General features: G+C 56.4%; 1 protein-coding gene across 3 annotated transcripts in view; it reads left to right on the top strand.

Moving 5' to 3' along the window:
- The window catches only part of TTC28 (tetratricopeptide repeat domain 28), a 575,441-nt gene that overhangs the window by 534,678 nt on the left and 19,059 nt on the right, over positions 1–21,704 (top strand). For all 3 annotated transcript variants that reach the window (XM_040251367.1, XM_040251366.1, XM_040251368.1), the window contains 2 exons: positions 6,851–6,991; positions 17,554–17,698. In XM_040251367.1, the coding sequence (XP_040107301.1) occupies positions 6,851–6,991; positions 17,554–17,698 (286 nt within the window). The remainder of the gene's footprint in view (positions 1–6,850; positions 6,992–17,553; positions 17,699–21,704) is intronic.

The raw sequence follows: 21,704 nt of genomic DNA, 5'->3' as shown, positions 1-21,704 counted from the left end.
TTTCCTTGCTCTGAGGAAGGCCTGTATTGCTGTGGACTTCCTTCTTAGAACTGCTTTTGCTGCATCACATAGGTTTCGTATGGTTATGTTTTTATTGCCATTGTCTTGAGGTATTTTTCAATTTCCTCTTTGATTTCATTATTGACTGGTTTTTTAGTAATATGTTGTTTAGTTTCCATATAATGATTTTTTCTTACTTTTGTCTTTTCTTTCCATGTAGTTTCATGCTATAGAGGTCACAAAAGATTGTTGAAATAATTGTATCCTCTTAAATTTGTTGAGGCTTGTTTTGTGTCCCATTGTGTGGTCTACCATAGAAGATGTTCCAGGTATGCTTGAAAATAATGTGTATTCTGAGCTTTGGGATGTAATATCTGAAAATATCAACTAAGTCTAACTGTTCTGTTGTGTCATTTAGGATTTCTGTTGCCTTATTGGTTTTCTGTCTGGAAGATCTGTCCATTGATGTCAGTGAGGTGTTAAAGTCTCCTATTATTATTATATTCCCATCACTTTCTCCCTTTGGGTCTGTTAGTATTTGTTTTATGCACTTAGGCACTCCTATATTGGGAACATATATGTTAATGAGTGTAATATTCTCTTCTTGTATCAATCTTTTTATTGTATAGTGTCCTTTGTCTTTCCTTATAGCCTGTGTGTGACATGAGTACTGGTGCGTCCACCTTCTTGTCATTTCAGCCCCACCCCCAACACCTTTTATAAAAATTTCAGCTGCATGGCCTCTTTGCTGTGGCATGTGGACATCTCTTGTTGCGGAGCACAGGCTCTAGAGCACTTGGGCTTCTTTAGTCGCAGCATGTGGCCTCTCTAATTGCAGTATGCAAGCTTAGTTGTCCCATGGCATGTGGGATCTTAGTTCCCTGATGAGGGATTTTACTCACGCCCCCTGCACTGGAAGGTGAATTCTTAACCACTGGACCACCAGGAAAGTCCCAGTCCTTTCTTTTTTAATATAAGCATTTAGGGCTATAAATGTATCTCTAAGTCTTTATTTATGTCCCACAAATTTTATGTTGTACTTAGAGTTTTGTTCAGCTCAAAATATTTTCCTAATTTCACTTCAGACTTCTTGTATAACAGTTATTTAGAAGTGAGTTGTTCAGTTTCCAAGAGTTTGGAAACTTTCCTGTTGTTTTTTTTACTTTCAATTCTAAATCCATGGTGGGTGAAGAGCTTGTTTCGCATGATTTCAATTTTTAAAAACTATTAAGGTTTGTTTTATGACTGAGGTTATGGTCTATCTTGGGGAATACTTGCTATGAATTTGACAGGAATATGTATTGAACTTTTGTTGAGTGGAGTTTTCTCTGAATGTCAGTTATATTCAGTTAGTTGATGGTATTGTTAAGTTCTTCTGTATCTTTTTGATTTTCTGTGTACCAATTCTGTCAACTACTGAGAAAAGAGCATTGAAGTCTCAATTTATGCATCTCGCTTTTCAGTTCTGTCACTTTTTGCATCATATTTTGAAGCTCTGTTGAAAGGTGAAAACACATTTAGAACCGTTGTGTGTTCCTGATGAATTGGCCCTTTTATCATTGTGTAACGTCCCTCTTTATCCCTGGTAATTTTCTTTGCTTTGAAGTGTACGTGTATACAAGTCTACTTGTTAACCACTCCAGCTTTGTTTTGGAATAATATTTGCATGGTCCATCTCTTTGCCTTTTACTTTACTCCTTCTAATATCGTTATATTTGAGGAGACTTTCTTGTAGAAGCATTTAATTAGATTATTTTTAAATTCCATTCTGTCAGCTTCTATATTTAGACCATTTATGTTTAATATAATTATTGATATGTGTGGGTTTATGTATGTCATATCAATATTTGAATATTTGTTTTCTGTTGGCTCTTTGTTTTTTATTCCTCTATTTCCCCATTCCTGCCTTATTTTGGAGTTTTGAACCTTTTAAAAATTCATTTTATCTCTTATGTCTTTGACTATGTCTCATTTATAACTTTTAAAATAATTATTCTAGAGATCATAATACATATATACTTTTTATAGTTTGCAGTTTACTTGCTGTTGATACTTTATTAATTTGAGTGAAATGTGAAAGTCTTATCACCATATGGGAACCTCTACCACCACACCCCGCCCCATCTTGCATTGGTCTTATATACTACGTCTCCTTATGTGAAAACTCCAGGAAACGGTGTGAGGAGGAGGATAGTCTATTATATTTACTCAGACATTTGATATTTATATTACTCTCCCTTCTTTCTTGATGTTCCTGATGCCTTCTTATGTCATTTTTCTTCTTCCGTTAGTGATTATTTTAGAGTAGGTCAATTGACAGGATTGTTTGTGGCCTGGAACATGAGAACAGACATGAGAGAATAAGAAAATTGGGGGATTTTCTCTGGCCTCTCTGAACTGGAACTAGAGAGCTTCTCCTGGAGCTCTCTGTTCATGCCAGTGCCCACTTCTGCAGAGAAGTGGGGCTACAGAGAAGGGGGAGCTGCAGAGAGGCCTGTCTGATGGCTTCTACAGAGACAAAGCATGTGAAGTTCAGCTGTGATTTGGTGCCATTTTGAATTCTGGGCTTCTTCCCACATTTGCCTGATAGTAACTCTTCATGTTCCTCAGATATCCTATTCTGTGCAGTCCAGACAGAGTGTGTAGTTATATTCATTCAGAAAGATGGAGTGTTATGTGCTTAGTCCATTTTACCTGGAACTAGAACCTGGCATAGCAGGATATTTATAACAAATATTTAATAATATTTATTGGGTAAATAAATGAATGAGCTATCAAACAATTGGTCCCAAGCTCTGTCTTCAGCACCAGACTTGAATTTCTAAGTCTCCAGCCCTTTTGGAATAAAGACCATCTAAATAATAGAGTCAGTATCTGCACACTTGGCATCACCAGCACAGAGTCCTGTCTGCATGTTCAGCACATCCAAACTAAACCCATTCCTCTGCCACTGAAGGCCAGCTCCTAATTGAGGTTTCTTCATTTGCCACCACTGGCCCATCTGTTATAAATCAACAGCTAGTTGTCTTTTATCCTTTTCCTTCAATGAGTTTCAGGCAAATAAGTTCTCTTTTTGGTAATATTTTCCTGATAGTTCTTACTTTCTTATTCTCCGCCTTACCACCCTAGTTTACACGTCTAGACTCATGAGTTAAGTTGGCCCAACCACAGGACAAGCAGAACCATTGTTGGTGACAGTAGAGAGCAAATAATGAGGAGGAACCAGGAACATGGGGTCACAGCCAGGAATATCCATTTATAGGGAGATATGGGATTCAGGGGAGGAGGGAGCTGCTACCCAGATCTCCAAGCCTGAGGGCTGTGGAAAGCTTGCCTCACTTGGCGTGTTGAGACCCAGGCACATTGATATGCTAACACAATAGTGACTCCGAGAATGGAGCTCCTAGTAGGTGTGAGGGGCCAACAGTCTCCTTCGGGCTTGGCCCTGGGGCCTTCAGGGCTGCTTCTGAGCAGTGCTGCTAAAAGCCACCCGACTTTCTCTCTCCTCCTCGTATAGTCCATGTTCTCCGCTCTGGGCCAGTTGACTGCCTCTCAGACGACTGCCCTGAGACCATCAGAAGCCTGGACTGACAGCTCTCCACTGCCTTCCAGGTTCAAGGCCCTCCACCTCTCTCTCCTTCCTCACTGCCACTCTTACCATCTCCTCCAGCTCACTAGGGCTAGTCCCTGGGCCCCAGAGAGGCCCCCACTCTCTTACCTGCATGCCTTCTCATACCATTCCGTCCCCTGATCCCCATACACCACCTCAGTCCCTTCCTGTCTAAGTTGTCCTTCCAGTGCCTCTCAGATGCCGCTGATTCCAGAGGGCTCTCGCACCCTCCCTTTCTTGACTCCAGGCTGACACCCTCCTGCCTCCTTAACCCACCTTAGCCAGTGGTCACTGGTCATACTAGATGTATTGTACCTTGAAGGCATGTTACTGTCTTCTGTTTGGCCTCTGTGGCTCTTGTATGTAGGTCTCGGTTAGTAATCCTTGTTGGATCAAAGTGAATGGAACCAGACCAGCTGCTGTGCCATCTCTAGAAAATGTCTTAGAGAGATGAGAGCGCTGTGATTGTGATGTGACAACCACTGATGGCAAGGCACTCAGGCTTCCTGCCATAGGGATGAGGCTTGCTTTGTAAATGGGAGATTCCCTTATCTGTGACATCACCTGTTTGTTTTTCCCTTTGGTGTTAATACTCTGAAGGGTCAGGAGATAGGAAACAGCCGCATTAAGCATGAGACTCTGAGGGCTCCGTCCGCAGCTGATAGTGAGAGCAGAGCTGCAAGGTATAGAGGCTGATACCAGTTCAGCCAATTCTTCTCCCCTTTGCAAGAACCGAATGACAAGCAGATTTCTCAGCTCCGAGCAGGCCGTCATGTTCAGATGATAAACGTGTCCCTGGACAGAAGAGCTTGTTGAGTGATATTTACCAGGGTCTCCATGAAGGGCCCTGAGCTCCCAAGGGAGCATTTTCAGCCTTCAGCTGCTGGCCTGGTCGACTGACACCCGTGGGGTGGCAAGAGGAATAAAGCTTTGTTCCCTGCTCTCCAGCAGGGTGGAGGCACGGTGATTTGTTTAGGTGCTTGGAAGTTTCCTGGTTCCTCTTGTTTCCTGTCTTCATTCCCTCCCTCCCCTGTCAAATCCCAGCAGAGAGAGATGGACTGTGCGAGAGGCTTGGAACCTCAGAGGGGGAGAGGCGGGAGTCAGGCCTGGCTCCACCGCTGAGTGCTCCTGGGCTAGCTCCTCAGCTTCTCCAAACCTAGAGGAGATGACGAGAGCTGCCTTACAGGCTTGCTGTACAGATGAAATCACACCTGGCTAAAAATACCCTGCATGTTGTAAGATGCTCCCCAGTGTTGGCATCATTTGGCCATTCTTCCTTGTATACCTGCTGGGTGCCAGGCACTGCTGGGTTTGAAGGGCGGGTTCAGTTGTGGGCACCGGGAAGAAGTTGGGCTAGTAATGCCTTGATCAGCCATTGGTGTGGTTCTGGGACGAAGGAGAGTAGCTGGCTCTGAGATCACACCTCTTTGCCGTCCCTGAAGGCTGTCCATCTCCCAGCACTTCTCTGGGGCTCAGCTCCTGGGATCCCCTCCCAGTGGTGGGGCATTGGTATGACCTTCTCCAAGGAGCATGGCTGAGTAGGGCTCTGGTGCCTCGTGCCAGGCTCTCCAGGGAGACAGGACCGACAGGGCATCATGAACACGGGCTTTGTTGTGGAGAACTGGCTCACACGGTTCTGAAGGCTGAGACGCCCCAGGTCTGTTGTTGGCGAGCCAGAGACGGAGAGCCGGTGGTGTAAGTTGTGGGGTGTCCACATCTGAGATGGGAAGCGCCACACCCCAGCTCCAGGGGAGTGGGCAGGGAGGCCTCTCTCACTCCCTCTTCTCCTCTGGTTCATATGCTCAGTGGGTTGGACAGGGCCCACCGGCCCGGGGAGTGCAGTTTGCTTTCCTCAGTCTAGATTCCAATGTTAGTCTCACTCGGAAACGCCCTCGCAGCCTCGTTACCCAGAGTGATGCTGGGCCAGGCACCCCGGGGCCCGCTCAAGTTGACACATAAAATGGACCCTTTTATCAGGGCTGACACTCACGCAGAGCCTTCAGGTTTACTAAATGGCGTCACGTGCTGCATCTTGGCCCCAGGACAACCCGTGGGGGAGTCATCCCCTTCTCTGTCCTGTGATCCTGATGCCAGGGGCTCACCAGCCTGGCTGTTCGAGGCAGGCCGTGCTCACCTTCAACCTGAGTCTCGGCGTGCCGAGCCTCTTCTCTGGTAGCGGGTCTGTCCCTTCCCAGGTGCCACTTCTCCTGCACACGAGCAGCTTGCGTGGCTGGTCCATGAGTCTGTCCTCTGCCTCTAGTGCTCTCTCCCCCTCCACCCGCTCCTTCGGCAACAGGAGCTTTACACACAGTTGCCATGCGGGCTGGGAGTCGCCTGTGAGCCGGACGTCACTCTGCATTTCCGGAGTCTGGGAGCAATGGGCGCTGAAGGAAGGCGGGGCTCCACACATGGAGCGGCCTTTGCTGAGCCCCCAGCGTGGTGGCTAGGGTCGCAGTGGGGACCAGGGGCGGCCAGCACTCCCTCTGCATGTCTGCCGCTGCTTGAGCTGCCTCTTTTGGCCTCTCACACGTTTAATATGCCCTCTGTTATTTTAATCAGGCTGGTGAATCAAGGCACTCCTGAGTATTTCTGTTTATTTAAAACCCACTCTGAGATGTTCTTTCACAGTCTGTCATAGGGAAAATACGAATTTAGTAATTCAAAACTTAGAACATCTCCATGCTGACCTTGGAATGGCCTTCGATCAGCCATGTTTCTCAAGCCTACATTTCAAACAGTCCCCCTCTGCCTGGCCTTGCAGCCACTCTTGGGCGTGTCTGTCTCCTCGTCTGGAAAAGTGCCTTTAGGGACTGTGCATCCCCCGCCTCGTGTGGTGCCGGGCACAGGCAAGTGCTTAGTTACTGGTTCCGAGCTGGAATGGACCGAAGCTCCTGCTGCTCTGTGCACTTGCCCAAGCCCTGTGCTGGGGGAGTGCCCGCTGGCCGGCAGGACACAGCAAGTGGTGCCATTCGTTCAGCAAGGGGCGATTCTGCACCCCATCCATGTGGGGCACACGCTGAACACAGGGAGTGCGCCCCGGGCACTGGCACAACCCCTTCCTGAAGAGGGTTTGCAGCCAGGGGCTAGTGCTGGACATGAGCAGGCGGACTGCCGGGAGCAGAAGGGGAATAAGGGGAGCTGGAGGGGACTCGGGAGGAGCCGGGCCATGCTGGAGCCGATGGACGGGGCCTCAGAGCAGGCCTGCAGCACTCGGCACTTTTCTCTGCTGTTTTCCCGCAGGGCCTGTGCCAGCAGCGAGACCGAGAGTGAAGCCGGAGACATCATGGACCAGCAGTTCGAGGAGATGAACAACAGGCTCAACTCTGTCACTGACCCCACTGGCTTTCTTCGGATGGTTCGCCGCAACAACCTCTTTAACAGGTGCGTGTGGCCCTGCCTCCCGGGCAGTGCAGCTTCCGTGACCTTCCAGCTGCATGGGCTCTGGCGGGATGGCGGTCGGCAGGGGCGAGCGCGGTGCTCTGGCCCTTGGGGTCACAGCAGCCCCTCCAGGTCGGGGGAGGAAGTGTGGCAGCCCTGATGTGACCGTCCACCGTGGCTGGGTGGGAGGCCCAGGGGACAGTCGGCCGCTCCTTCCCGTGGCCTCGGGGCTGATTTCCCAGATGCCAGGAGAGGCCGCACAGGGCTACGCCACACACTTTCTCCGTGGCCAGCTCTTGCCTATAGCTCACGGCCAGGCGCCTGTGCGGACCTCTCTGGCCTCAGGTTGAGGAGGCCAGATGAGCAGATGCCAGCATTGCTGGGGAGGAGCCCGTCCACACCCGGCCTGTCTCCACTACTTGACCATAGGCCTCAGTGGCACTGAGATGAGCCAAGGTTGAAATTGCCAGCTGGTGTGCCCCTGAGTCTTTTCATGGGGGGGTGCAAGCCGAGCTGTGTCCAGATGAACAGGGGAGGCGGTTGGGGTTAAGGAGCACTTCTCCCGCTGTCACTGGTTGGCAACACCTGGGAGTCACATTTGGAGAGACCTTTCCAGAAAGACACCCTGGGCGCTGAGGCCCCCGCCTCTGAGGGCGGCAGGGGGAGCGGGCGCGTGGGAGGGAGTGGCCGTTGAGGGCGGGGCTGTCATGCCCCGGGTGCTCCTGCTCCAGGCCCTGGTTTCCTCCCATTATTGTGCTGTCAGGGTGACAAACGTGTGTTTACTTTCCCAGGGGTGAGTCAGATGGGATGGCAGCCAGGAGCCAGGGCTGAAGGGACTGGCATTTGGTTGTCAGGAGGCCAAAACCCCCAGGCTGGTTCACCCCCAGTTTCCTCTGCGGCCCTGCCCCCTTCACAGGTGTCCCTTGTGGCTCTAATTTCTTGGAAGGGACAGGACCAGGCACAAGGAGGTGTGGGGCTGAGACTGGCTCCATCCTCAGCCTCAGCTCCTCGGGGTCTGGGGTGGGCAATCTCGGCTCTGCCAGTGCTGCGATCCCTGGTTGTAAACTAGGGTGTGAAGAGCGCAGGGCTCGGGTCTGGCCTTGTCGCCTGTCAGCTATGGGACCTGCGGCAGGTGACTTCACCACTGTCAGCCTTTTCCTCGTCACTGAAGTGGAAACAAGCTTCCTACTTTGCAGGGTTCCCTTAACATGGAATTACAGCAGCTAATGTATGAACAGCACACGCTAGGCTTTGGAGTGTGCAGAAAGCTCGTAGGTGTGCTGACTTTCTGCTGTCTTGAGTGAAGTGGGAAGGACACTGTTAAACTCGGACTCTCCCGATAATGTGGGTGGATAAACTTTGGAAGGGATGAAATGTGCATGTACCTGTGCAGCAGCTATTGGCCGCCCTGGTTTCAGCCTCACCCGCCCTTTCTCTTCCCGTCCTGCCTCAGGTCGTTTGTGTGAGAGCGCACACGCCAGAGGCCGCTGTCAGGCACCCACACAGACCTGATCTCAGGCATGCCCGCGGTCAGGAGCCCCTCCTCCAGGGCCTTGGGCACTAGGCAAGGAAAGGGTCAAACCAGGTGTACCCAGGGTTCTAGCTCATCATCCCTGGATAAGAAGGGCTATGAATTTTGTATCATGGAGTTGCTTGTTTTGAGAAAACATTCGTTATCACTCTGAGCAGCTCTGAGGTAGGTCCAGGGAGCCCAGGACTACGGGTTAGCTCACTAAACAATGGTTCATTAAACAATGCGGTCAGTGCCTGCGGCCAGGCCAAGGACAGGCCAGCCTGAGGCTGGGAGGGGCCGCCAGGCCTGCAGTGTGGGAATCTGGCTTCACTGCCCGGCTCAGCCCGGCTCCCTCGTCAGGCCTGGCCTGCCTCAAGCCTCGAGCCTGCCATCAGGAAGACGCTGGCAATGGAAATCCTGCACCTCTCTGCACGCCTTTCCAGTCCTGACCTCCTAGAGGCTTCTGAGGGCAGATCGGAGGAGAGGAAACAGACTGTTCTTTCAGCTTTGGGGCCGCATGCCACAGGCCTCTGCTGCCAACCACAGGCCCAGGAAGGGGGGTGCTGGCCTCCGTCCGTCCTAGCGACCCACAGAAGTAGAGGTATCCTGGTTAGGATGGCGCGGGCCCTTGCTACTTTGTAGCCCAGCCATGGCTGTAGCAGCTGCGGGGCACACAAGCCAGGAGGGTGGAGACCTGCCGCCCAGCAGGTGCAGGACTCTGTGTCCGGTCCCACCTCCCAGCTGCCCTGACCTCGTGGGGTCCCCGCAGGCCTTTCTCTCTGCCCCTTCATGACCAGGAGGTGGGGCTGCTGTGTCACTGGCTAGGACTGCTGAGAAGTGGCTTTTCTGCAGACCCCAATACTGTGGGGGCTTGCAGAGTGCCGTCCCTGAGCCCAAGGTGGTGAGGTGGCAGCAGCCATGTGTATAGCAGCGCCAGGTCCCTGCTGCAGGGCCCTCCAGCTCTGTGATTCATGGGCTGCTGGCCCTGTTGTTCTGGGTGGTTTGCTGGACTGGTTGGGGATGAGGCTGCCATGGCAGACGCCAGTTAGCTGAGACTTGGCCTTAGAATTCTCCCCCTCCCCTCCACACACTGCACAACTTGGTCTTTGTTCTTGAGGTCACCACAACCACTATTTTTCTTCTTGCCTCTGCACTTTAGCAGAAATCGCAGTGGCGTGTTGAGCCCAGAGCAGGCACTGCTAGTGAGGAAAAGCAAGGAATCTTCTCTCATTCAGTACCTGACCTTGGGGTGCCCCCCTGGGCAGAGCAGCAGCGCCCAAAGAGGCCTCTACCCCTCATCTTGCAGAACGCTTGAGAAGTCATGCTGAAGGCTGGAATGCCAGTGCACATGTGTGTGTATGCATGTGTGAGTGTCTGAACCCAGGGGCAGTCAGCAGATCACTTTTACTGTGGAAAAGAGGAAGCGGAATGGGATATGCTGTCAGCTGCTCCGGGATTCTGGGTCCCAGGCCGTGCCCTGGCCTTAGGGTGCACCCAGCCAGGACCCATTAGGGCCAGTATCCCAGAAGGGTTCTGACTGCTGTTGCCACTGTCTTTGCTCTTTCCCCTTCTGGCAGTGTGTGTGATGGGAGGTAGGAAGGAACTTTCTTATTGCCCAAATGTCAGTGGTTGGAACCCAAGCAGACAGCAACAGTGTGTCGAGGCTCTCCCTTCTATGTGTCCAGGCTCTCCCTTCTAGAGAGGGGCCACATGGGGCCAGAGCCCTCCCTCAGCTCTGCAACCTCCAACTAACACCCCAACCACCCCCACAAAAGGGTGAATTGGCAAACAAGACTCCTCAGCCTGGTCGGGGTCCCCCAAGAGAGTCAGTGACAAAGACTGAGGGTTCTGCGGGAAGAGAGGGTGGCACCACCATCCTGGGGGACCAGCCTCCCATGACCAGATGGGAAAGAAGAGATTAAAGAGAGGGCCCCCATGCATGGTCCATGCGCCCATGTCAGTGTGGCTCCAACATGGACCTTCCCGATGGGCGGGTCACAGGGGCCCAGTGACAAGGCCAGTGTTAGGATCCATGTCTGGCCAGCTCCAAAGACAGAGCTCCGGCCCCCAGATCCCACCCTTCTAAGGCTCCCTCCAAGTGGTCACAGCCTTTGCCTGAACTCCTCCAGTGAGCGAGAGCTCACCACTTCTGAGGCAGTGCCTTCTGTCCTTGTACAACACTAATTTGGCTCTGGGGGTTTTTTGTAAATGAGTGAGACTCCATGAAATTCCACAAGTTTGTGGGGGGACAGGCCCTGTGTGGGACAGGACCCACAGATCACCCATGGGTACAAGGCCCTTTGGAAAGGGTGTTTCTGTGTTAGCATCAGCTGGGGAGGCCACACACACAGTGACCTCTTCTCTCCATCCCTCAGTGCATGATAAGCCCGTCCCCCCAACGCCCAGCTTGGGCCCCTAATGGGGTCAGCAGGCAAAGCCTGTGTGAGGCTGCCCTGGGCATCAGGTTTTCCTAGGTGACCGCGCGCCCCCCCCCCCCCGGCCCCTGACTGGGCTGTGGAGCAAAGAGCAGAGTGGGCCGCACCGTGGTTCCCGCACAGGGCCGTCCCCAGCTCCTTGGTGGTGCGTGTGTCACAGCCCTTGACCAGCCTTCCCGGGAGAGCCCATGAGCAGAAGAGGAGTCCTGCGTGGCCCAGGTTTGTCCCTGGGCTTGAGAGGAGTCACGTCCCTGGAAGGGCAGGGGTCTCTGCCTGAGCCCAGCCCCCGAGGAGGGAGCAGCCAGGGAGCCGGGTACTGGGTGACTGGGGAGGTGAGCAGGCAGACAGTGCCAACAGCTTATTGAATAAGTACTTAAAATGCAGCCTTTGACAGCCTTCACCTCCCCAAGGAGACAGCCTTCTTGTGAGGATGTTTGTGGTGGAGAGTCACTGGCTGCTTGAATATAGTGGATTCATCAATTAATCTTTCCGCTGGTACCTTAAAATCCAGGCGCTTGTTCAGATCTCAGGCCGGCCAGCTCCCGTTCCCTCAGCAGACGCAGTTCAGAGCCCCGAGGGGAGTTTGGAGCCTCGGGCAGGGCCGAGGGTGGGGAGGAGGAGCCCAGTGGGTCACAGCAGCAGATGCCTGTGGAGCAGGCACTCGGCCCCGTCTGCCAGGGCTGCTCCCAGCTCCTCGAATGTGGGGCAGGAGGCCCCCTGAGGAAGACCGGGGCCTCTTGGGGCTCAGGAGGAGCAGAAGCAGGAGCCCCAACCCCAAGGCCTGGGACCCTGCTGCTGTGAGCGCAGACAGGAAGCCTCCTGAACTGGCCACTGGAACGTGAGAACCTGTGATGGAGACCTCGGGGCAAGAGAGGGGCTGCCTGAGCACAGGTGGGCGGCACCGGGAAGGAGCGCAGCACTGTGGGGACCTCCACCCTCCCCCTCCACTGTCTCCCCTCCCCCCAAACCCTCCTCCCCCTGGCCTGCACACCCTGACCCGGGCACGTCCTGCAAGCAGACCGCACAGGGTGCCCCGTGCAGCATCTCTCTGTCGAGCATTCCAGACGGTGCAAGGCCTGAGACTGTGGCAGTGCTGGGCCCTGGGCTCCCAGCTTCCTGATGCCTGACTGTTGAGAGCTGGTGGGGCCCTGCCCCTGCCCTGGGCCTCAGGGCCTCAGGCCTAGAGTCTCACCTGTGGCGGGGTGGGCTGGGGTCTGAGGCGAGACTTGGCTATGGGAGGCTTGCAGGGACGGGCGTGTGTGTGCCCAGCCAGGCCCACCCCAGCTGAGGCCCCTCCCTCCTGTGGCCCGAAAGACGGCAGGGCCCCCGGGGAGTGTTCCTGGATTAGCTCCCGTCTTGGCCCTGCGTGCACGGGGTCAGGTGGGAAGGACCTGAGTGCTGGCAGGGAATTGAGAGCATCACGGAGGACCTCCGGGTGCAGGGGGCACGGGCCCTGCGCCTCCTCAGTCCGCCCGCCCCTCTGTGCTTTCATGAGTCGCCCCTTTGACCCCGTGCTCGCTGCTCCCCTGTGTCCTGCCAGGCCCCTGTCCCTCCTCAGAGGAGGGCGGCTTGTTCTTGTGGTGTAGAGGCCTCCGGGTGGCAGTGGGGCCCTGGTCCTTGCGAGTCTCTGCGATGTGCCAAGCTTAGGTTTGGGTTCCTCCCTCCGAGCGAAGAGACCGGCGGGACGGACGGGACCTCAGGGCCAGGCTGGCCACCTCCGTCCCTGGGGTCTTCGGGCCTGGTGGGGCCCTTGCTTAGTCTCACCTGTGGAGGGCTGAGCCCTGCTCCTCCATTTCTGCTGCTCACCTAGCTGCCCGTCTTGACTGAAAGCCTGAGAAATGTGTGTGTGTTGCGGGGGAGGGGGGGAGGGGGGGCGTGGTGGGGGCACCATGCCGGCTCTGCATGTGCCCTCAACTCCCCTCCTTCATGGGGCCCTGACTGGAAGCCGGGGCAGCTGGCCTGGTGCTGAGAGCGGCGCTTAGGGCCGAGACTTCCAAGTGCGCGTCCCTCAGTGTCCCCAGCGTCCCCGGGCACCTGGCAGGCCTCGCGTGGGGCCGCGTCAGCGTGTGAGCCCGAGCGAGTCCCAGCGCGCAGGGTCTTCTGCAGCCCTGCGTTATAAATCCCCTGCCTTGGGAATAGATCTCTTCATCCCCAGGGAGATTCACGAGCCGCGCGTGCTCCCCGGGCCGCCTGGCATTTGTCATCGTTGCAGAGACATAAACCACCCCGGCCTCTCCCAGCTCGGGGCGCCTCACTCCTCACCTCGCCGCTCTGCCCGCCGAGGGCGCCTAGCCCAGGTGGCTCCCCCAGCCTGCCAGCCTCCCGGCCCGGGTACCGCTCAGTCCCTCTCCAAGCCCGTTAGCCCACAGATGGCCATGCTGCAGAGAAAATGAGTATTTCTCCAGAAGCAGATTAATAAACATCACCTAAGGAAGGAGCTGATAAAGACCCCCGCGCGGTGTGAGAAAACCCTCTGTGCTGAGGGCTGGGCTGTCAGTTAGCCCAGCTGGGTCCCTGGCAGCGAACGAGGCCTCGAGGACGGCGAGCCAGCGCCCCCTGCTGGAGCCACGTGGCGGCGCGGCTGCGAGTCCCGGGAGCCCAGCCCTCCTTCCTGTGCCCGCAGAGCCTGGGAGAGGCCGCCCGCCGCGGTCAGGTCACAGCAAAGTGGGTGGGGAGCAGAGGTGAGTGCAGGGGGCTCAGCGTGTCCTCAGGGCAGGGAGGACACACACAAAAAACGGCTCCCCGGCAGGTGGGAGCCCTGACCCTGCCCTGCCCGGCAGCCTCCTGGCCTCTCTGAAGCTGGGCTCTTCTTCCCTAGGAGAGGGGCCGCCCCGCCTCCTGAGCGGTGATGTGGGTGTGGCGGGCCTGGATGGAGCCTGGATGGGGGCGCAGCCCCTCCCGCAGCTCACAAGCTTGTCACAGGGATGCGTCCACCCTGTCAGAGCACCCTTTCCCCATCTGAGTCCAGATTGCAGAGGCAGAGAGAAGTCAGCCAGGCTGAAAGGCGCCGCAGAAACCGAAGCAGTACAGTCAGTCACCGAGGCCCCAGCCCGTGGCCCAGCGCCCGCAGTGCGAGGGGGTCACTGGGCCATGGTGACATTGCCAGGAAGGAGGACAGCAGGGAGCGGACCATCCCACACACCCGCTCACACTTGTCGACCACTCCGGCCGGGGCTTGGCGCCAGGGGACCGCGGGACACACATCTGCAAGGCTAACTCTCCCCCTGCCCCCGACACAGGCAGCTCAGCGAGGGCTCTGGGCCATGGCTGTGTGCTGTTGGTCAGCAAGAGCTGCCCTCGGTCACTGTGAATGTCAAATGTTCCAGTAAAAATAGAAGCCACAGGCGAAAAGAAAAAAGGAAAAACCAGAAGCTGCACACACAGGGAGCTGGTTGACTGCAGTCTGTCCAGGCCAGCTCTCTGGAGGTGAGGAAACCGCTGCTCCCACCTATAATCCCAGGCGGGAGGGGGAGCGGTTTCCTAGCCTGAGACCTGCCCCTGGAAGTGTGCAGATGCCCAGAGAGTGTCCTCTGAAACCCCCGCTGAAGTGCCACGGCCAGCCATGTGTTCACCAGCCCTGACCAGGGACATCAACTGGCTGCCCCCCCTGAACTGGCCAGGGGTCGGGGCACTGTGTTCTGGCCTGGTCCCAGCTCTGGAGCCCCGCCAGAGGCCTACAGGGAAGGGGGAAGTCCACGGGGCCTTTCTCTGATCAGCCTTGGAAGGAACTGGCCTGGTGGAGTTGTTTTCCTGTTCAGGCATGCCTGGTGCTGAAGGGTGTGGGCCAGAGCCCAGAGGCCAAGCCACCCAGCCCACTCACCCTGCAGCCCACCCCCGTCCACTTCCCTCAGTGCTCTGCCCCCAGCTCCCCACCATCCCATTGCCAACAGTGCCAACCCCACCATCCCAAGCACTGTCCCAGTGCTTCGCCCCGTGTTGTTCCTGGCCTTGGAGTGGGCTTCCTTGCCTTGTCTCCAGGCGGGCTAGCCCTCAGCAAGCGGTCCTCCCTGAGAGCCTGCCCTCGGCTCTGTGACCTGCAGAGAGTCTTGTGCCCTGGACCCCCTTCCCCACAGGCCAGTGCAGGGACCCTGAGGTTGGCCCTCTGTGGGTCTGCACCTGGCACCCCGTGGGCATGATGTATGTTGAGAGGGTTAGCGTTGCTGGGCCCCGGTAAGTGCCTTTGGCACTTCCCGGGTTCAATAAAAAGGCCCCCAGCCCACTTGGCCTTCCTCCCCAGACCTCCCCCACTCACTGTCCCATCAGCAGAGACGCAAGCACCTCCAGATTCTAGATGCTTCACCGTTGTCCTCCCCATCCTGCACCTTTTGCCCTTTTTGCAAACGGTCTGTCCACCACACAGCCCCCCACTTCCTCCTGCCTCCCCCCGGCCCCCACCCCGTGCAGCTTAGTTATGCTGGTCTCCTGGCACCCAGGGAAGCTCAGGGCGCTGAGCTGGTCTCTCTCCAGTAGGAGTTGTTTAGTTCAGGGCCTTGGGGAGCACCTCATCAGTTCCCGTTAGGACCTGGGGACACAGCGTTGTCTGGGAGCATGGCACTCCCCCAGATGTCTTTGGCCAGATTAATCAGACCAGGTACCTGAATGGGGTAACCAGCCCACAGTCCAGGCAGACATGTGTCTAGCGAGGGGCATGCAGGGAGAGGGTGCTGCCGTCTGGCTGCTCCCTGCTCCACCCCCACGCTGTCTTGGGGGCAGCTCGGGCTCCCGAGGGTGTGAGTGTACACAGGCTGTGTGCAGGAGCAGGCGTGCTCGCCGAGACAGACGCCACGTGTCACGCCAGACCGTCTCCTCCGGGGGGTGGTGTGATGCTCGCTCTTTCCGGGGAGCAGTGCTCTTTGTGGTGCATTCCAGGGAATTCAGTGAGCCTGTGAGTGTCACTCCAGGGCTATCAGTGCTTCACTGGCTCTGATGGCAGAGACATGTCCCGGCCCCTGTCGCCCGTGATCACGTGCTTTCTGAGTGAGGGTGACGGACGGGCGCCGTGAGCAGGCTCCCAGGCCCTCGAGTCCTCTACCCTTCTTTCTCTTGTGGGAGCAGGTGGGGGCGGAGGGTGCTCTCAGCCTGGCGTGGGATGTTGCTGAGAACACCACAGGGTTGGGGGAAGGCCAGGGGATAGAGCCAGGTCTCAAAAATGCAAATAAACCTTTCACATCATTTCTTTAGATGGTCAAGGACCCTGGCTTGGGGGTGGGGGCTGGGCAGGGGCGTGTTCTGCTTTTCCCTTTGGTAGCAACCACAGAGCCACCAGTCCTGCGTCCAGAGCCCTGACTTAGCTGAGTCTGGTGTGAGACCTGCTCTCTGTCTTAAGGTCGTAAATGTGTAGCAGAAACTCCTGAACGGTGCAGTGTCTGAATCAAGGTTGAGGGGCCACTGACTGTCTCCTGGTTCTGCGGAGCCTGTCACTGGAGACTGTGCTGAGGCCACGCCAACCAGGCTGAAGGGCCGGTTCAGCAAGACTTGCGGGGCAGCCTGCCCTTGCAGTGGAAATGGGCTTGTCTCCCTGCCCGCTGTCTCTCCTTCTCACCTGCGTCCCTTGTCCTCTTTCAGTCCCCAGGCCTGCCTGCAGCAGTGCCCAGCAGGTGGCCAGAGCTCAGGAGGCATTTGCTCAGTGAATCAGTGACGCAGCGAATGCTCTCACCCTGTGTCGGTGTTGCAGGAAGGGGGACCCCCTTCCAGGGCCCAAGGGTGGGCTCTTGTCTAACACTCATAAATGAATTCTCCAAGGAGACATACATGCTGACCAAGCAAGAGACTTTGTTGGGACGGGGCACCTTCGGGGAGAGCAGGAAGATAAGGGAACCCAGGAGGGCCGCTCCGCCACGCGGCTTGCAGACTCGGGTTTTATGGTGATGGGGCCAGTTTCTCGGTTCTCTGGCCAGTCTGACTCAGGGTTCTTCCTGCTGGTGCGTGCATTGCTCAGCCAAGATGGATGCCAGCAAGAAGGATTCTGGGAGGTGGAAGGACACGCGACATCTCCTTTTGACCTCTCCTGAATTCTTCCAGTTGGCGGTAGCTTGTTAGTTCTGCGTTCCTTACCGGGACCTCCTGTCATAAAATAACTCACGCAAATGTTTACTCTGGTGCCTGGCCAGGGTGAGTGGCTTCAGTCAGTGTGCTGCCCGTAACATCAGGAGTATGAAAGTTGGGGCCTTGGGGTTGAAAATACCATCTGAACTGATAAAATTTTGCCTAGAAATAATGGACCATACATTAAAAACAAAACAGAACCCTGCAGCCACGCCTGAACCGACCTGCCTCTCGGGCTGTGCTGGGGCTCCAGTGGGGCCACCACGAGCCTCGTGTCTGCGGCTCCCGCCCCAGACACTAACGTGTCTTGGAGCACTGCCTTCCTGGCAGATTGGTGGCTGCCCCAGTTCTCATGGTCCTCACGTTTGCCTGCCCAGTCGCTCCACACAAGGATGTAATTAAATGCTTTGAACAGTGCTTCAGGACATTTGATTATGCAGAAAAACTCCATAGCCCATGTAGGTGTTGTGTGCAGCTGGGCCGCCCGTGGTGCGTCTGTGCTCGTGGTGCTGTGAACATACCTGAAGGGGAGGGCGGCCTCCTGGCGGCTTCAACCCCTCTTCTCTCCCCAGGAGCTGCCAGAGCATGACCAACCTGGTCAGCAACGCCGCGTCGCCCGTCAAGGACGGGACCTCCTCTCTTCCCAGGAGGCAGAGCTCGTTCGCCAGGCCGCCGCTCCGCGCCCTGTATGACCTGCTCGTGGCACCCATGGAAGGGGTAAGTGCCCGGCCGGCCATTGGTGTCAGGATGCATCACTTCCTGCTCAGCACCCCCGCCCCCACCCCCACCCCCCGCCCCAGACAGAACAGGCTCCTGAGACAGCGGGGATTTTCCAGACACGGGACTTCTCAGCCTCTAGAAGCCCATGTGGACGTTGTTCTCGGGGCCGCTGGGCTGCAGATGGGGTCCTGGGCGCCAAGGGGGCAGACACAGGTTCAGGTCCTAGCCAGTCTCCTTGCTGGCGGTCGGGTCGGCCTTGGCAGTCTGGGGTGCACGTGAGACACTGCTCCTTCCCAGCTTGCTTCTCACACCTGGGGAGGTCCAGGGGCCCAGGGCTGCATGCATTCCCCCATCTCCTCCGCAGTCAGGGTGGGAAATGTGCCCACATCAGCTGCCCTGCCCACCGCTCATCCGAGGGCCTCAGCTGAGCAGCTTCAAGCTAGGGGCTCCTTCCTGGCAAGAACAGACCCTCGGCCCCTGCCCTGGGAGGATGCACCCTACCGTGGGGTCCAGCGGAAGACTCATCCTTGTGCTTCCCAGAAGCTTTGGCGCGGCTTCGGTGGGGGCTCTGTGGCCTTGGTCTCTGCACATCACTTTTTGTCCAGACGTGGCTCTCTAACCGGGTGCGTAGCTGCTGAGGGGCTCAGGGAGTTTGTGAATCTGAACGGCCGTGCACAAGCCCACCAGATGCCGTTGCCCACGACTGTGGGTTAGCTCTGGCTGCTGTAACAAAATGCCACCGGCTGGGTGACCTGGATTTCTCACAGTTCTGGGGCTGGAAGTCCCAGGTCAGGGTGCTTGGCATCGTCAGCTTCTTGGTGGAGGCCCACTTCCTGGCTTGAGAACAGCTGCTTTCTCATGTGTCCTCACGTGGTGGAGAGAAAGAGAGTGAGCATACTCAGGTCTCTTATCCCTATCATGGGGACCCTCTTGGAGCTCCTGCCCTCATCTAAACCGAATTATCTCCCAAAGGTCCCACCTCCAGATACCATCACCGAGGGGGTAGGCTTCAACGTATGAATTTGGAGAGACACAGACACCCAGTTCATAACAGGCCCCTGGAAGGGCCAGGTGCCTACACCATCGGAGGCCGATTGAGGACGTGCCACCGAGCAGAGCCATCTCCATGTCCCTGCGGCTGGCCCGGGGCCTGGTGTGTGCTGGCACTCAGTAAAACATCGGCGGTATGTGGTCCAGAGATGCATTTGGCTTTCAGGTCTAGCCTGGATGCAAAACAAGACCCAAGACCCAAGTCAGTGAGTGGGTTCTCTGTGACCTCTCTTGGACGGCAGCCGTGAGCTTTCCGAGAGGTTTGGGTGCAGAAGGAAGCCACTGGGCCTGTAGGGCAGCTCTGCGGCTCAGCCTCCGACCCTGGCCCCCAGCCCGGTGCTGGGCCTGGCTCACATCTGGGTAGATCTCAAGTGCAGGGATGTGTCTCAAGGGATCGGCACCTGAGTGCCAGTTGTTTCGCTGGAGGATGTGCCCCTTTGGGCCCCAGAAGGCAGGGCTTGGAGGGGCTCTTCCCCGTACGGAAGGCAGAAGTCCTGGGGCGGGGGCAGAGGGGGCGCGGCCCCTCCCTCTGTCCATCACAGCATCTCCACCCAGTGGAGGGGCTGCTTCAGCTGTGAGTTGTCCCTTATGGGTCCCCTTCTGAATCTGCTCTGTGACTTTTAGACAGTTTTTCTCTCTGAGGACTTAGCTCTGTGACTTAAAGAATAAAAAACTTGCCAGTGGAATTAATGGTTGCTTGTGACTGGACCTCTGTGCTCCTCCAGGGGTACCAGGAAGGGAAGATGTATGGACTTGAGCCCCAAACGCATTGGAACAGTGACTGAAGTCATGACTTTATACAATTGACAGGAAGGAAAGTCTGGTCCCCGATGTGTGTGTGCCCAGGAGCTGTGCGTGAGAATAGTTGTGACCCTCAGCAGTGCAGTCTCATCTTGAAGGAGGCATTTAGGGTGAAAACGTTCAGTTCCTGATGTTAAGTTTTCTCATTTGTGACTGAGGTGTTTGAATGCAGTGAAGGAGTCAGACAGCCTGTAAAGAGACGTGGAGTGAAACCTCTCAGAGGCCGTCAGCGGAAACGAGATGGGGGAGCCTCTCTCGGGACCCACTGTGGTCCGGTGAGCCCACTTCCCTCAGGAGCTGGTCTCACCCCACGAGTGTTCACTGACACGCGCCAGGCGCCGCTGGGTGCACCCCACCCTGAACACGAGGGGGCACCGGCAGGCGTCGGCCTGTGCTCCCGGTCGGCCCTCCCCATCGGTGGGCTGGCCAGGGAGGGGGAGGATGGTCCTGCCCGGCCCCACTCTGCTCCGAGGCCACTAGAGGGCAACACCGCCCGCTGCTCCCGCGCTGTCAGCTGCCAGATGGAGCCAGGCTTTCTCCCCGTTTTCAATGAAAATACACATCAAAACCCAAAGTCCAAGATTATGAATCACTGACACTTCAAGACTAAAGCGATTAGCCTCTTCACATGCGGCTTATAATTATTTGAACAACTGCCTTTGTTTAGCTGCAGTCCTGTTGCTAGGGGACTAGGTCAGATGGTATGAAAAGTGGAACGGAATAATGTCTTCCCGCAGGCTTGCACCAGGACTTGATTGAATTTAGCTGAAGGGAAATACTGCCGTGGCTCTTTCCTGGAAGCCCGCTGTCCTTTGCTGTCAGGACGGGGCGAGCGTGTCCAGTTATCATTGAGGAGGCCCCGTTCCATCTGCTCATGAGCCATCAGCAAACATTAAGTCAAATCCTGTCTCAGACGCAAAGGCGATGTGCGCCTGCTTAGTGTGAGAGGGACCAGACCCGGAGCACGTGCATGGCATTCACCCTGGAGTGGAGGGGAGTGACTCACGCCCGAGCCTGGACTCGCCTCAGGAGCCCCTCGCAACCACAGGCTGCTCCGCATGAAGCCGCTCGTGCCCGCAGGTCCCCGGCCGCCCCCTCCGTGAGCAGACCAGGCCTCGTCCAGGGCCAGGAGCTGCTAGCACCCGGGACCAGATTCAGAGGCAAAAACGGTCCCTAGGGTTTGTCAGGTCGCTCTTTGTATGTGAGTTAGGAAGTCTCTGGGCCTGTTCTGGTTATGGTCTTTGTCCTTCTTATATTTATTTCCACGTATTTAAATCCCGTTCCCTGTTTATGGTTGTCAAAGCCAGGACAGTCGGACAGGTGGGAGGAGTGAATGCTTCTGGGCAGAAAGAAAGGTTGTCCACGTCCTCTGCTGTTGAGCAAAGATGACTCTTAGGCTAAGTGGAGTTATCCGGCTCAGGACTACATACAGACAGTGACTTCCAACTTGCCGGGCACGTTGGCTAGGTCGGTACACGGCCTCCCCAGGCACCAGAGCTCCGGGGTGGCCCAGGACCTACCCTCTGAAAACTTGAGGAGGGATCTGGCTCTGCCAGGGGCTTGGTCAGGAGAGGAGTGTGGCTTCCGCCGGGTCGTGACTGTAAAGACGAATCAAGTGGTGTGGTAACCCGACTTCTCCTCACTGGGAGACGACCCTCTGGTCACAGCTGGTCTGTAAGAAGACGGGGGCTTTGGAGGTTGTCAGGGGGCGCTCGTCCACAGAACACCCGGCCCTCAATGCCTGAGTGTGGACGGGGCGCCAGGCCTGCGGGGTGGGCACTGCGAGGCTGTCTGGTGTCTGCTGGGGACTCTGGAGTAACATTCCCACAAGGACAGACATTACCTGAGGACCGAGGCGTCTCCATAGCTGACGAGGAGCAGGAAGAATGGAGGCACTGGCCGGCCAGCTGTCTGGGCCACGGAAGCGGTGAGAACGCCAGCCCGCCTGCCGGGCAAGTGGCGTCCTCCCCTGGGTCAGGGCTCATGGGTTGATTCAAGCTGACGTTCGACCGCCCCTGTCTCAGCCTGACCCCAGCAGGTTCTGGGGGAGCCGAGGCTGCACCAAGGGTGTGCAGACTCGTCGTCACCACCCTGGCCTCAGAGAGGCCCCTGCGCGTGAGCAGTCCCCGGAGCTGACGTGGCTGAGAATGGA

The sequence above is a fragment of the Oryx dammah genome, unplaced genomic scaffold (genome assembly GCF_014754425.2).
Source record: "Oryx dammah isolate SB20612 unplaced genomic scaffold, SCBI_Odam_1.1 HiC_scaffold_12, whole genome shotgun sequence".
Lineage (NCBI taxonomy): Eukaryota > Metazoa > Chordata > Mammalia > Artiodactyla > Bovidae > Oryx > Oryx dammah.
The sequence above is the reverse complement of the archived record's forward strand: the minus strand, read 5'-3'. Positions and strand labels throughout refer to the sequence as shown.